Source organism: Narcine bancroftii, chromosome 7, assembly GCF_036971445.1.
Source record: "Narcine bancroftii isolate sNarBan1 chromosome 7, sNarBan1.hap1, whole genome shotgun sequence".
Taxonomy (NCBI): Eukaryota; Metazoa; Chordata; class Chondrichthyes; order Torpediniformes; family Narcinidae; genus Narcine; species Narcine bancroftii.
In genome coordinates, this window is record NC_091475.1 from 67,576,817 (window position 1) to 67,593,353 (window position 16,537).

The following is a 16,537-nucleotide window of genomic DNA, read 5'->3' on the forward strand; positions in this document are numbered from 1 at the left end:
CCTGGGGAGAACATACAAACTCTTTACACTGCTACCATAAGGAAAGAGGTAAAAGAGTGTGAGGATGAAAACTCAATGATACACTTCTTGCCCTCCACCATCAGATTTATGAATGGACAGTGAACCACAGACATTAATTTTTTTTAAATATAATGAAATTAATAGTCATTTTGTGCCTGTTACGCTGCCGGAAAACAATGTGGTGATGTTCATGGCAATAAATTCTGATCCTGACATCCTACATCGAATCCAGAGAGCAAATACACAGGAATGGGAATACCACCTCCCAGTGAGAATGATGCCCAACTTCGAACCCAATTGAAAGGTTGCTGCGCCAAGGGCTTTCTCTCAATATTTCTCCTGTGGCTCAGCTCAAGGCTAATTGTTGTGGTGAAGAGAAAGCTTTGACAAATTGTGACTATTCAATTTGGACAGGTGAGCATTAGACAGGTGTGCATTGGACAGATGTGCACTGTGTCAATTCTGGACTGCCAGTATTTTCTTCATTCTCACTTCAAGGTTAAAGGAACAAGAGAAAAAGTTAAATGTTCAAGTTTCATACCCAGCTGACAGGTTTCATTTCTGCTACATCATCTAGTGTAAAATTTCCATTCCTTACATCTATTATCCATCATAATGGTTGAACTGCATGCTGTGTTAACCTTTACAAAATCAATTTGGCTTACATTACACATTGAAACCTAAATTTGGTAAAGTACTGATGGCAAATTGTCTCTCCCAGATGAACCCAATGCCTTCTACACCCGATTTGACAACAGTAACAACAAAGAACTCCCACCTCCCCTGACAAACCCACTCTGTCCGTATCTGAGGGTGATGTGCGTGCTTCCTTCAGGAGAGTGAATCTGAGGAAGGTATCCATCCCGGATGGAGTTCCTGGTTGAGTACTAAAGATCTGTGCCGACCAACTTACAAAGTATTCGTGGATATCTTCAATATCTCACTCCGGCAGGGCATGGTACCCACCTGTTTCAAACAGGCATCAATCCTACTGGTGCCCAAGAAGAGTGTAGTGACCTGCCTTAAAGACCAGTACACACTAACACTTACATCAACAGTGATGAAGTGTTTTGAAAGCCTAGTGTTGAAGCAGATCAGCTCCTGTCTGAGGGGTGACATGGATCCATTCCAGTTCGCCTATCGTGACAACAGAACTATGGCAGATGCCATTTCACTGGCTCCACACAAAGCTGTGAAAAGCTGGACAGAAAAGATACACACATCATGATACTCTTTATCGACTACATTTTGGCATTTAACACCACCATCCCTTCGAAACTGATCAGCAAACTCCAAGACTTGGAACTCAACACACCACTGTGTAATTGGATCATGGATTTCCTCAACCCCAGACCACAATCAGTGAGGATTGGTAAGAACTTCACCTTCACAATCTCCAACACTATTGGAGGACCACAGGGCTATGTTCTTATCCCCGCTCTAATCACTTAACACCTACAACTGTGGGGCTTGGTACAACAATAATACCATCAACAAATTTACCGATGATACCACAGTAGTGGGTTGTATAAAGGAAGGGGATGATTTAGCTTACGGAGGGAGAATGAAAACTCGGCTGAATGGTGCACCAACAACAACCTCGTACTCAATGTCACCAAAACCAAGGAGATGATTGTGAACTTCAGGAAAGGAAAGCCAGAGGTGTACGATCTAGTGATCATTGGAGGATCAGATGTGAATGGAGTGAGCACATTTAGGTTCTTGGGAGTCATGAAGAAAGCACGTCAATGCCTCTACTTCCTCAGGAGTTTGTGGAGGTTTGGCATGACATCAGAAACCCTGGCAAATTTCTACAGATGTGTGGTGGAAAGTGTGCTGTCTGGGTGCATCGCGGTCTGGTATGGGGACAGCAATACCCCTGAGTGTAAAGCCCTTCAAAAAATGGTGAACACAGTCGGCATTATAGGCAAAACTGTCCCCACGATTGAGAACATCTAAAGGAAATGCTGCCATCGTCAGAGAGCAGCAGCAATCTTCAAAGATCCACGCTACCCAGCACACGCTCTGTGTTCACTGCTGCCATCAGGAAAGAGGTGGAAGTGCCTCAAAACTTGCACCACCAGGTTCAGGAACAGATGCTCCCCCTCCACCATCAAACACCTCAACAACAAACTCAATCATTTAAGGACTCGCACTTGTGCACTTTATTGATTTTCTTTTATTCTCCCTGTATTCGACAGTCAGTTTATTTATATTCGTTATCTGTTTACAGTTCATTTATTTGCTTATATGTTTACATTGCGTACAGTTTATTTTTTGCACTACCAATTAGAGGTGATTCTGCCTCAATCTGAAATCTAAAATTGTGTTTTGTAAAAGCCAAAGAAGGAATGTGGAAACTAAAACAAGTTGACAGTAAATGCAGTAATTTACAAAAGGTATTAAATCATTTTTTTTATTTTGAATTTATATGTTTAACATTTTATTTAAATGTAGAAGATTCTGGCCACTGAAATTCTTGCTGCCCAATTACACCAAATAACCAACAACTCCATGCATTTTGGCGGATGAGAGGAAACAAGAGTACCCAGGGGAAAGCCACATGTGTCACAGGGAGAATGTATAAACTCCTTTCAGACCATGCTGTTATCGTGCCAAGTTAAATGCTATGCTAACCATATGTTGTAACATAGTTTCTGATAATTTCCAACACAGCATTTTATTACAATGTGCAATTTGAAACTGTAGCAATCTCCAAAGGCAATCTCCAATCTCCATTTCTCATTATGTTTTTCCTGATCCACACCTGGCATCCATTCAGGGGACGGCTTATGGTACTTCATTAGGAAAGTTTTAGATGGAAGCAATGTCTTTCACAGTTTTATGATAGCAAATGGATAGTGTAATTTGAAAACCAATAAAAATTTCTCCACTGGTAGATGTGTTTATGGCACAATAAAGAGTACAAACTGAGAAATGAGTTACTTTGAAATTAATTAACCAAATATCTTAACAAAATGCAAGAGGCAGACTTCAAAGTACAGCCTTAGGTGACCCAGGTTAAAACAAGAAAGCCACGAACGACCAACAGGGAGAGGGGGGATGCCAAGAAACAATACCGAACTAGACTTGAGTCCCAAACATACCTCACAGATTACTGACAGTCCAGGATCTCCAACTGGAAGTCTCTTCCTGACAAGTTGATTTGGAAACCATAAATATTCCTCTATTACTTGCTCCCAGTTCATTTTCATTTGAGTGGGACTGTCATTTAAGAGAATAAACCAAGGTGGAAGTCCTGCAAACTTTGGAGATTGACTGTGGGCTGACAGACTGGGGACATCGTGTACTCAAATTATCTACTTCTGAAGTGAGAGGAAATGTGCCAGGAATACAGGTGCAGAGACCATGTAATGAACATATTAAAGAAACAGTACATTTTTTTCATCTGGGGCCATTTTAAGCAATTCTCTGAGAATTACGGTACTGAAATGATTTTGTGTGGCCAAAGAAAAGGTCATGTTTGAAGGGAAATTGTTTAAACCCCCATCAGGACCATTGTGACAGTTATTTCAGCCGACCCATAAAAGAGTTCTGGAAGCTTTGTGAATGCCACTCGCTTTGTTTCCCCTATAAAAGGAAAAGGGGAGTTTTGACTACCATTTGTCTGAAAAGACATTCCTCGGGAAGCAATTCAACAAGGATTTTATGAGTTTACAACAATTTGTCGCATCACTCTCTTACAGCTCATTCGAAAACAATTTTTTTGCATCAATTTATGAGTCTGCATGTCAACATTGGATTCAGAGAATGGACATTGAACTGATGTTCAATAATTGAGCTTAAATTGGAATGGTTTGGGGGATTTACACACACACACACACAAACACTCAAACACACACACTCACACAGAAACACATTCACACAAACACTCAAACACATTCACACAAACACTCAAACACATTCACACAAACACACACTCTCAAACACATTCACACAAACACACACTCTCACACACATTCACACAAACACTCAATAACGAACACTCACACACACATCCTCACATACTCACACAAACACTCAAACACACAAACTCAAACACACACTCCCACACACACACTCACACAAACACTCAATAACACACACTCACACAGACACACTCACACATACACACACTCTCACACAAGAAACTTAAACTAACACACACAATCCCACAAACACCACAGACACGCACACCCACACACGCATGACCACACACATACACACACACTCACATCTAAACACACATCCACACACATACACTCACAAAAACACTCAATAACACACACACCCACACACATTCACATAAACACTCAAACACACACACTCACACAGACACACACTCACACACACACTCTCACACAAGAAAAATAAACTAATGCACACAATCCCACAAACACCACAGACACACACATCCAGACACATACAACCACACACACACTCACACACAAACACAAACATACACTCATACACACACCCACAACCAAACACACATCCACACACACACACTCACACAAACACTCAATAACACACACTCACACACACTCACACAAACATTCAAACTCACAAACTCAAACACACTCTCACATACACACTCACACAAACACTCAATAACACACAATCACACACACATACTAACTCATGCACACAGACTCACACTGAAATACAGTCACACACACAAACCAACAAACACCCACACACACAACCACACACACATGCCCACACACACCCACAAACACACACATACAACCACACACAACTGCCCTCACACACACACTCTCACATACACACTCACACAAACACTCAATAACACACAATCACACACACATACTAACTCATGCACACAGACTCACGCTGAAATACACAGTCACACACACAAACCAACAAACACCCACACACACAACCACACACACATGCCCACACACACCCACAAACACACACATACAACCACACACAACTGCCCTCACACACACACTCAAACATACACACACACACACTCACAATCACACACACCCACACACATACACCCTCACTCACACACTTACACACACACTCACACATACACACACCCACATGAACACACATACACACACATCCACATGCACACACAAACAAACACACACAAACACACACACTCACACAAAGACTCAAAAACATGCACTCCAACACACTCTTACACAATCAACTCACACACACTCACACACACATACTCTCACACACCCACACAAATACACAATAAACACACACACTAACACACAAACAACCAGATACACACAACCACACACACACATGCCCACACACACACATTCACACATACACTCAAACACCCGCTCACACACATTCAGATATAGCCAAACACAAACCCACACACACATACTGACTAACACAAACATACTCACTCACACACACTCTCACACTCAAATGAACACCCACACACACTCATACACACATACTCAGACACACACAAACACTCACACACACAATCCCAGAAATGCACACACATACAACTACACACACATGCCCACACAAACCACAAACAAACACACAGTCACACTCACATACACACATACTCTCTCTCTCACACACACACACCAACACACACTCATACACCTAACCACACACCCAAAAACAAACATACACCCACACACTTATACACACACCCACAGAAACACACATGATCAATAACACCCACCCCTAAACACACACAAACACAAAAAAACCACATGCACACACACACACAACCACACTCACACACACCCACACACACTCACACATAATCTCAAACATACATACTCACACAGTCACAATCACAAATACACATACTCACACACACATTCTCACATACCCACGCAAACCTACACTAAAATACACACTCACATGCACACCCACAAATACCCACACACACACACACACACACACTCATGCACAGCCAAACACATACCCACACATATATACTCACATACACACACATACATACTCACATACACACACACAAACACACACTCAAATATTCACTCACACACATACACAACCAAACACACACACCCACACACATACTCACACACCCACACACCCCCAAACACACACCCACACACATACACCCACATGCACACTCTTATACACACACATTCACACATACACCCACACACACATATTACACATACACACATGAACACACATACACACACACCCACATGCACACACAAACAAACACACACACATTCACACACACTCACACAATGACTCAAACTCATGCACTCCAACACACTCTTACACAGTCACTCTCACACACACACTCACACACACATACTTTCACACCACACAAACACACACTCAAACACACAGTCACAAAAATCCTCAAACACCCACACACACGTACATGCATATCCACATACACACAACATCACACACCCCCACAAACACACATACACCCACACACACACTCAAACACCCACTCACACACAGCCAAACACACCCACACACATACACCCATACACACACAAACACACATTCAAACACCCACACTCAAAAACACAAACACACATGCAAACAAACCCACACCTACACACATATGCCCAGACATATACACATTCTCACTCACCCACACAAACACACACTCAAACACAAACTGTCACACACACAAACCCACAAAAACCCACACACAGCCAAACACACACAGCAAAACACACCCACACACACATGCCAACATAAACACACAAAAACACACACTCAAATACACACTCACACATACACAAAAATCAACAAACACCCACCCACACACACACACATACAACCGCACACAACTGCCCACACACACCACAAACACACGCACATTCAAACATGCACTCACACACACATTCACAATCACATACTCACAATCACACACACACACTCACACATACACCCACACACACATAGTTACACACACACCCACACATCCATACACACCCACATGCACACACACAAACACACACACTTGCACAAAGGCTCAAAAACATGCAATCCAATACACTCTTACACAGTCACACTCACACACATTCACACACACACATTCTCACACACATACACAAACACACAATCAAACACACACTCACACACACAAATCCACAATCACACACACACATACATGCACACCCACTTACATACAACCACACACACACATCCACAAACACACGTGCACCCACACACACACACTCACCCACACACTCAAACACCCATGCACACCCACTCACACACACACAAATCCACAATCACACATAGCCAAACTCACATCCACACACATAAACCCACAAACTCAAACACCCATGCACACCCACTCACACATAGCCAAACACACATCCACCCACATAAACCCACACACATACATCCACACAAACTCCCCCATACACACACAAACACACATTCAAACATCCACACACAAACACACAAACACACATCCAAACAAACCCACACCCACACACATGCCCACAATCACACACACACACTCACACACACACACACACACACACACACACACACACACACACACACACACACACACACACACATTCACTTGCCCACACTAACACACACTCAAACACACACGCCCACAAAAACCCACACACACATGCCCAACCACACACACACATGCCCAGACACACCCACAAACACACATATGCACACACACACTCACACACACTCAAACACACACTCACACATGCACAAAATCTCACAAACACCCAAACACACCCGCACACATACATACAACCACACACAACTGCCTACACACACCACAAACACTTACACATACTCAAACATGCATTCACACACACAACGGCACACCCACAGACATGCACCCACACATATACACCCACACAAAGGCACACACACCCACAAACTCAAACACCCACTCACACAGACTCACACACACCCAAACACACACCCAAACAAACCCACATCAACACACACATGCCCACAATCACACACACTCTCACTCGCCCACACAAACACACACTCAAACATACACTGTCACACACACAAACCCACAAAAACCCACACACACATGCCCAACCACACACACACATGCCCACACATACATGTGCCCACACACATTCACACACACACACATACACTCAAACACAAAATCCCATAAACACCCACACACACACATACAACCACACACAACTGCCTATGCACACCACAAACATCTACACACACTCAAACATGCATTCACATGCACAACCAAACACACACCCACAGACATACACCCACAGACATACACCCACAGACACATACCCACACACATACACCCACACAAATACTCACACACCCACACATGTACACCCACACACATACTTACACACACCCACACATCCATACACACAATCATGAACACACATACACACACACCCACATGCACACACAAACACACACACATCCACACATACTCACACAGACTCAAACACATGCACTCCAACACACTCTTACACAGTCACACACATACTCTCACACACCCACACAACCACACGCTCACACACACAAAAATCCACAAACACCCCCCCACTCATGTACATGCACACCCACATACACATAACCACACACACACCCAGAAACACACACGCAGAAACACACATATACCCACACACACACATACACCCACACACACACACTCACCCACACACACACAGCCAAACACACACCCACACACATAAACCCACATACCCATGCACCCACACAAACACACATTCAAACACCCAAACTCAAACACACAAACCCACAAAATGACCCCCATGCACACACACAACCACACACACCCACAAACACACATATGCCCACACACACTCATACACACAAAATCCCACAAACACCCAACCACACACACACATATCCACACACATATACAACCACAGAAAAAAACTGCCGAGACACACCACAAACACATTCACACACTCAAACATGCATTCACACACACTCACATAAACACACAACCAAACACACACCCACAGACATGCATGCACACAAATACTCACACACCCACACACTCAAACACACACCAACAAACACCCACATGCACACACTTACACACCTACGTACACACACACTCACACACATCCACACATGTACACACATACACATATCCATATGCAAACACAAACACACACCCACAAACACACACTCAAACCCACAAACACTCACACACACTCATGCAAAAACTCAAACACACACACTGACATAGTCACACTCACACACACACAATCTCACACACTCACACAAACACATACTAAAACACACACTCACACACAAAAACCCACAAACATCCAGACACACATGCCCACACATACCCACAAACACACATGCGCCCACACACTCACAATCGAACACACACCCACAGCCAAACACACACTAACACCTACAAACACACATACACCCATACACACACTCAAACACACACACACACTCAAAAACACACACTCACACAGTCACACTCACACACACAAACCCACAAACACTCACACACATACACAACCTCACACACAAATGCATGAATCAGACACACGCATGCCCACACACACATACTCACACCCACACACTCAAACACACACACATACTCACAGACCCACACACTCAAACACACACCCACATACACACCCTCAAACACACACAGATACTCACACACACACACACACTCAAACACACACCCACAAACACACACTTACACTCACACAAACACACACACATCCACACACACATAGAAAAAAATCACATCCACACACACACATACACAGCCACACACACTCACATAAACACTGAAACACACATGCTCACATTCACACTCTCACACACACACACAAACCCACAAACACCCACACACACATGCGCATACACACACCTACACACACAACCACACACTCACATTCCGTCACACACCCACAAATGCACATACACCCACAAACGCACATTCACATGCACACTCAAACACCCACTCACACACACACTCATACACAGCCAAACACACACCCACATACATACACCCACATACTCTCACACAAACACTCAAACATACACTCTCTCACACACACTCACACTCTCACACACCCACACAAACACACACTAAAACACACACTCTCACACACAAACACCTACACACACACAGATGCACGTCCACACACACACATGCCCATACACACTCACACAAACTCTTAAACATACACACAATCAGACGCAGCCAAACACACACCCACACACGTACACACACACCCACAGACACACACAAACACACATACCCACACAAACACACATGCACAAACACACCCACCCACCCACAAGTACACACTCACACACATGCACACACACACACTCACAACCACACGCACACTCACAACCAAACATACACTCACAGCCAAACACACATATACACTCACAAACACACATTCTCACACACACACTCACACACACACACACATTCTCACACACCCACACAAACACCTACTAAAACACACACAACCCCACAAACACGCACACTCACACATGCACACCCACAATAACCACACACAAATGCCCCCCCACACACACACAAACACAAACACACATGCCTACACACACATACTCACACACACACACTCATACATGGTCTCACAACACTCACACACCCACTCTCTCTCTCTCTCTCTCATACACACACACACACACACACACACACACACACACACACACACACACATGCCCATGCACACCCACAAACACTCACACACCCTCAGAACCACACTCAACTGCCCACACACACCACAAACACACACAAACACTCAAACATGCACTCACATGCACACTCACATATACACACAATCAAACACACACCCACACACATACACCTGCACACATACTCACACACCCACACACTCAAACTCACACCCACACCCATACACCCACATGCACACACCCATGCCCACACACACCCACAAATACACTTGCACCCACACACACATGAACACTTACACAAACACACACACACACAGCCAAACACACACCCACACACTCATGCCTACACTCACACACACCCACACAAACACACTCTTACACACACAAACCCACAAACAACCCCCACACACACACACAATTACCCACACACCCCCATACACACACACATACACACATACCCACACCCACATGCACACACACAAACTAACACACACCCACACACACTCACACAAACACTCAAACATACACACAAAAACACACACACTCACACATCACACTCACACACTCACATGAACACATACTCTCACACACCCACACAAACACTCACTCACACACACACAAATCCACAAACACCCACACACACACGCGCACATGCACACACACACACACACACACATATGCCAACACACACACTCAAACACCCACCTACACACAAACTCACTCAGAGCCAAACACACAACCACACACACACCCACAAACACATATGCCCACACATGCACTCAAATACCCACTCACACACACACTTACACACACACAAACACCCATTCAAAAACTCACAGTCACACAGAAACACACACCCAAACAAACCCACACTCACACACAAATATGCCCACACTCACACACACACACTCGCTCACCCACTCAAACAAACACTCTAACACACACACAGCCAAACACACACCCACACACATGCACCCACATGCACACAAATATACATTCAAACACACACACTCACACACACACCCAAACAAACCCACACACACATGCCCACAGTCACACGTACCCACACAAACACACTCTCACACACACAAACCTACAAACACCCCCACACACACTCACACACACACACTCATTCACACATACACACACATCCACACACACCTATACATTCAAACACATGCACCCACACACACTCAAACACAAACACTCACACAGTCACACTCACACAAACACATACACTCACACGTACAAATCCATGAACACCCACACACACACACATGCACATGCACACCCACACACACACAACCAAACACTCACACAAACACACATATTCCCACACACACACTCAAACATCCACTCACAGACACATTCACACACACACAAACACACACCCAAACAAACCCACACCCACACAAAAAATATGCCCACACTCATGCACACACTCCCACTCACCCACACATACACACACTCAAACACACAAAATCCCACAAACACCCCCACACACATGCACAGCTACACACACACATATGACACACAACTGCCCACACACCACAAACAGACACACACACTCAAACATGCACTCACACACACTGACATACACACACAACCAAACACACACACAAATACACCCACACATACAAAGACACACCCACATACACCCACATGCACACACAAACACTCAAACACACACACTTAAACACACATACTTACACACACATACTCTCACACATCCACACAAACACAAACTCACACACACACAAATCCACAAACATCCCCACACACACACGCACATGCACACCCACACACACACCCACAAACACACACATGCCCACACACACACTCAAACACCCACTCACATACACACTCAAACACCCACTCACACACACACTCACATACAGCCAAACACACACCCACACACATACAACCACACAAACAAACACACATTCAAACACCCACACTCACACACAAACACACACCCAAACAAACCCACACCCACACATAATATGCCCACACTCACACACACATTCTCACTCACCCACACAAACACACACTCAAACACACACACAAACCCACAAACACCCACACACGCACGCACAACTACACACACAACAACAAGCACACACTTGCCCACATACTCAAACACACAAAATTCCACAAACACCCACACACACCTACACACAAATACAAACACACACAACTGCCCACACACAACACAAACAGACACACACTCAAACATGTACTCACACACTCTCTCATACACACACAACCAAACACACACCCACATACATATACCCATAGACTCAAACACACACCAACAAACATGCACATGCTTACACACATACTTATACACACAGCCACACACACATATGCACAACCACACACACATGCCCACACACAAACATACTCTCTCACACACACACTCAAACACACAAAATCCCACAAACATCCACACACACACCTGCACACACATACAACACACAATTGTCCACACACACCACAAACAGACAGACACATTCAAACATGCACTCACACACTCTCACATACACACACAACCAAACACATACCCAGAAACATACACCCACACACATACTCACACATCCACACACTCAAACACACACCCACAAACACCCACTTCCACACACTTACACATATACTTATGCACACACTTACACACTCACACTTACACACACACAAACAAACAAACCAACACCCACACACACATGCCCACACATACCCACACAAACACACTCTCACACACACACAAAATCACAAACACACCCCACGCACACTCACTCACACATACACCCACACACACACACATGCACAACCACACCCACACACACAACCTCCCACACACACACTTACACACACACCCTCACACATCCACACACACACATACACACACATGCACACACACATCCACACGCACATGTCCACACACACACTTACTCACACACACACCCACACACACACATTCCCACACACACTCAAACACACACCCATAAACATCCACTCACACACCCTCACACATCCACACACACACATGCACACACACATCCACACGCACATGTCCACACACACTCACACACACAATCCCCCACACACATCCAAACACAAACACATACACTCACACACCCATAATCACCCACACACTCACATACACTTACACACACTTACACACACCCTCACACACCCACAGACACACACGCATGCGCGCGCACACACACACACACACACACACACACACACACACACACACACGCACATATGTTTGTACATAGTTGTGTTTGTTAGATAAGTTTAGATAAGTTAGATAAGATGATATATTATTAGTAATTAATAATAAAATATTATTTTAAATATAACACTGTATTGGTTAATTTCTGTTGCAGCTGTGAGTAGATAACAAAATTAGGGGCAGCGTATTGTGTTTTTTTAATTAAAGGGAGTAGATATGTTATTATCTGTCTCTCAGAACTACATTTCCCAGGATGTAATGGGTGGAAACTGAAGTGGCATATGACGGGAGTTGCAGGCATTGTCCTTGTAAGTCAGTTAAAGCAGCTCTAGGAAAATGAAGTCATTTAAGTGTTAAATCCACATAAAGTTGTTCTTCTTGAAAGAACAAGAAAAACACTAATGCTGTAGGTCAAATTGGTTCAATTGATCATCACTGGCTCCTGGGCTGAAAGGGCCTGATAAAGTGCTGTACGTCTAAATTTAAAAATTTTAAAACTTCACAAACATATCCCAAGTCTTGTACTCTATACTTTGATTTATGAAGGACAATATGCCAAAAGCCATCTACCCATGAGGCCACTTTCACAGAATTACAGTATGTTTGTCCTTCTAAAGTGTAATATCTTATGTTTTAATTTTTAAAAAAAGTTAGACATGCCATTTCAGCCCATGGTGCCATTTCATGCCACCCAATAACACCTGATTGACCTACACCCCCACCCCCCCCTGGGGAAAACCCATGAACATACAAACTCTTATGAATGTGTGTGGAATTTGAACCCTGATCCCGATTGCTGCCGCTGTAAAGGTGCTGTAGTAACTGCTACGCCAACTGTGCTGCTCCAAAATAAATGACAAGTAACAGTGTGGACCCAGCACTGATCCTTGAGTCACACCATAAGGGATAGGCCTCCAGTCAGCAAGGCAGTCATCCACGATCTGGCTTCTCCCATAAGGCCAATGTCTAATAAAATTTACTGCCTCACCATGAACACTGAGTGACTGAACCTTCCTAACTAACTTCCCATGTGGAATCTTGCCAAAGGCAAGATTAAAGTCCATGTAGAGAACATACAGGCCTTTCCTTTATCAAGTTTACTGGTAACCTCCTTGAAAAACCCATTTAATCGCAACCTTCCACACACCTTCCATGTTGACGCTCCCTTATCAGTCCCTGTCTATCCAAATGATGTTATATTCGATCTCTTCGAACACCTTCCAATAATTTATGGAATGGTTAGCATAGTGGTTAAGCCAACAGCATTTCAGTGCCAGTCACCTAGATTCATATTTCTGCAAGGAGTTTGTACTGTTACGAGCCCAAAGGACCCCAAAACCCAGCAGCAATAGACATTCACCAAGACAAGTGTTTTTTTAAACAAAAGTTACTTTTAATCAACTTTAATCATGAAAACAGAATCAAACTTTAACTTATCTCTATATTCAACTAACCCTTCTAATTCTTAGTGCACGTGTATGTAATGTGTGTGTAAATTTAAGAAAAGTTCCTTGGTTCACAATTCAATCACTTCTCCTTCTTCCAAGTTCTCTGGTTGCAGGCAATTCTTATACTGTGCACAAAATTTAACATGTATAAAGTTCACCAGGCTTTGGTGCTTGAAAGGTAAATGTTTACCGCTCAGGAAGGCTCTTGTAGGGTTTGCAGAGAGAGATTTGTTGTTCCAGGATTTCCACAACTGAGGTACCACCATTAGTCACCTCAATGTCTCGCTGATGAAACTTGCCCCATTAGGGTTTTCCAGATGATAACTTCTTTCTTCAGGATATCACAGAGTTCCGTTCTATTCCACTTATTACAAGAGAAACATCAGACAGATAGCAATTCCAGCATCCACTGCTCTGGAACTTTCTGTTTCCAACCAGCTCTTCCTGGCTTGTTTCAGCCATTTTCAGTGTCACACACACACAAGTTGAGAGGGCTTGTCTTCTCCCCCCCCCCCCTCTCTCTCTCTCTCTCTCTCTCTCTCTCTCTCTCTCTCTCTCTCCACCCTCAACTTCCAACTCCCAGGAAGCTCACGTGACTCTCTCACTTGTAACAGAACCCCCACCTTCACCAGCAAAAAATAGGAGTTAATCTTTAGTCAAGCTGTTGCCTTAGGTAAACAAAACTCAAGAGTGACCTTTCTGTCCACTCTGTCAAAACCCTTGAAGAACCTTCAACAGCCAGTGTATCCAGTCCATTCATTTCATGAAATCATTTCAATTATCACCTAGTTGTGAAATGTGCATCACATTTCCAGAGATCCTGCAATGTTATTTAATATGAATTCTTCAGTCTTTCAAATAAAATCTGTTTTAACATGTATGTATGCATGTAACCTACTCTAAATCTTACCAAATTCCCAAATATTTATAATCCATTACAATACATTCTCTTTGTGTCTGCATGGGTTTCCTTCAGCTGCTTCAGTTTCCTCCCACCCTTCAAAAAGTTCTGGGGGCTGTCGTTTATTTGGGGTATTTGGGTGACATGGGCTCAAGGAATGGAAGGGCCTGTTACTGTCCTGTTTGTCTAATTTTTAAAAAAAATGCCCACTACTGATGTCAGGTTCTCCAGCCCATATTTCCTGGATTATTTTTA

General features: G+C 43.7%; 1 protein-coding gene and 1 long non-coding RNA gene across 2 annotated transcripts in view; one reads left to right on the forward strand and one right to left on the reverse strand.

Annotated features, from left to right (window-relative positions):
• The window catches only part of LOC138739868 (uncharacterized), a 39,965-nt gene extending 24,076 nt beyond the window's left edge, over positions 1-15,889 (reverse strand). The window contains exon 1 of the long non-coding RNA XR_011342501.1: positions 15,572-15,889. This is a non-coding gene — a long non-coding RNA (uncharacterized lncRNA). The remainder of the gene's footprint in view (positions 1-15,571) is intronic.
• On the forward strand, positions 1,651-14,786 carry LOC138739728 (LIM domain-containing protein A-like). Its single transcript, XM_069892328.1, has 10 exons — positions 1,651-1,789; positions 2,698-2,816; positions 5,035-5,176; positions 6,204-6,260; positions 7,493-7,567; positions 9,587-9,713; positions 10,673-10,725; positions 11,335-11,372; positions 11,651-11,940; positions 14,744-14,786. The coding sequence occupies exons 1-10, from the start codon at positions 1,651-1,653 to the stop codon at positions 14,784-14,786; spliced, it is 1,083 nt and encodes a 360-aa protein (XP_069748429.1).
• Positions 15,890-16,537: the final 648 nt, after the last annotated feature.